The 1598-nt window shown below is 73.1% G+C and overlaps 1 protein-coding gene across 1 annotated transcript in view; it reads right to left on the bottom strand.

The window, feature by feature from the left end:
• The window catches only part of TPRN (taperin), a gene marked incomplete at its 5' end in the record, with an annotated part of 4030 nt that continues 2432 nt past the window's right edge, over positions 1 to 1598 (bottom strand). Inside the window, 3 exons of the mRNA XM_012721156.1 lie at positions 1 to 297; positions 370 to 476; positions 551 to 734. Coding sequence (XP_012576610.1) covers positions 235 to 297; positions 370 to 476; positions 551 to 734 — 354 coding nt within the window. The remainder of the gene's footprint in view (positions 298 to 369; positions 477 to 550; positions 735 to 1598) is intronic.

Here is a 1598-nt window from a genome sequence, read left to right as displayed (position 1 = left end):
TCGCCGTCGCTGTTTATTGAGCTGTTGGAGACGGGGGCCTTGGCGGGGCCCCGAGTCCTGCTGAGGGTGCGGCCAGGCCAGCCCCGGCCACGCACCACCCGCTCCACAGGCAGTGACCCCGGGCCTGGGGAGGGGCCAGGGTGCCCCTGGGAGGGAGAGGGGGGCGCGGTTTCCAGCCGGGGGCAGACAGGGCGGCTCCCAGCCCGCTTGGCCTTGCGCAGGTCCAGGTCGGGCTCAGAAGTAGAGGGCCGGCTCGCTGCGGAAGTCTGAGAGGTCGTCCTGGCCGGCTGGGGTGAGCTGAGAGAGGGGCGCTGAGCAGCCCGCGGGCGCCGGCCTCGCAGCCCCGCCCCCCAGGCACTGCCCACTCACCATGACCTCGCTGGACGGGGCCTCGGGCTCCGCGGGCTCTGGCTCCGACCTCTGCTCCTGCCACTGGTTGAAGGCCACGGCGTGCTTGGGGGTGTAGCTGGACAGGCCTGCGGGCCAGGGGTGCACGGGTGGGCCAGTGACCCGGGGCTCGCTTGCCACCCCTCCCCCGGCGGGCACTCACAGGCGCTGCTGTCGCTGCTCACAAACGTAACCCGCGGCAGGAAGAGCTCGGAGGCCCCGTCAGAGCCGGAACTGTCCTCGTCCTCGTCACCCTCCGCGCCCTCGGCCCCCTCCTGCGCCAGGGAGCTCTCGGACGGGTACTCAAAGGTGGTCTGCAGGCTCTTGTCATTGAAAGAGATCTTCATCTGCGGGCCGGGGGTCAGCAAGGATGCTGGGGTCAGCCGGGGCCCGGCTGACCAGCCCGCAGGGGCACTCCGCGGCGGCCTTCTGGGGTCGGGAGGCTGCCCCCCGGCCGGGGCCCAAGGACCCCGGGAGGGCTGTGCCCTCGCCCGGCGGGCAGCAGGTCAGCACCCCAGGCAACGCATCCTGAAGGAGCTCGAGGCCACAGGGCGCCCACGGCCACTCCCATGGCCGAAGGCGGCCTCCTGGGGAAGGTGCCCGACCACCGCGTGCCCCCCACAGGCCACTGCCACGTCCCTGCGAAGGTGGCCCAGGCGCTGTCACCTGTGGGAGCCTGCACCCATGGAAGCCCAGAAAGGGGCCCGGGAGCTTCCCTGGCCAGCGGGCCTTGCCCCAGGAGACAGCAGTAGGGCTCAAGCCAGCCCCGCCCCGAGCCCGCGTAATGAATACGCCCACTGGCAGGTGGGGCGCCGCCGCCTCGAAACACTAAACTCCAGCACAGCACACCTGGGGCGGCTCGGGTTCCTCCACCCTCCCGGCGGCAGGCCGGGCTGCCCCTGGGGACCCCTGCAGGGCACAGCCCACTGTCCAGTCCTCGGCCCTGGCGCCCTGGCCCCTGCGGGCACACCCACAGATGAGTGCTCGGCCAGGGCTGCCCGCCCGCCAGCAGCTCAGACACTTCCTGGGGGGCCGCAGGCAAGGGGGGCTGACCCCAGCTGCTGGTGGCCCAGGGGCAGCCTCCCAGTGTCCATCCCTCCTGGCTGCAGACGGGCGCCCTCCGTCCTGCACGTGACCGTGACCGGCTCCCCGCCTGGCAGTGCCGTGGGGGCAGGGCGGCGCTCAGGCCCGGCGGCACCCTGCAGGCGCCC

The sequence above is a fragment of the Condylura cristata genome, unplaced genomic scaffold (assembly GCF_000260355.1).
Source record: "Condylura cristata isolate star-nosed mole 26May11 unplaced genomic scaffold, ConCri1.0 scaffold00006, whole genome shotgun sequence".
Lineage (NCBI taxonomy): Eukaryota > Metazoa > Chordata > Mammalia > Eulipotyphla > Talpidae > Condylura > Condylura cristata.
This window is presented reverse-complemented; position numbering and strand designations above follow the sequence as displayed.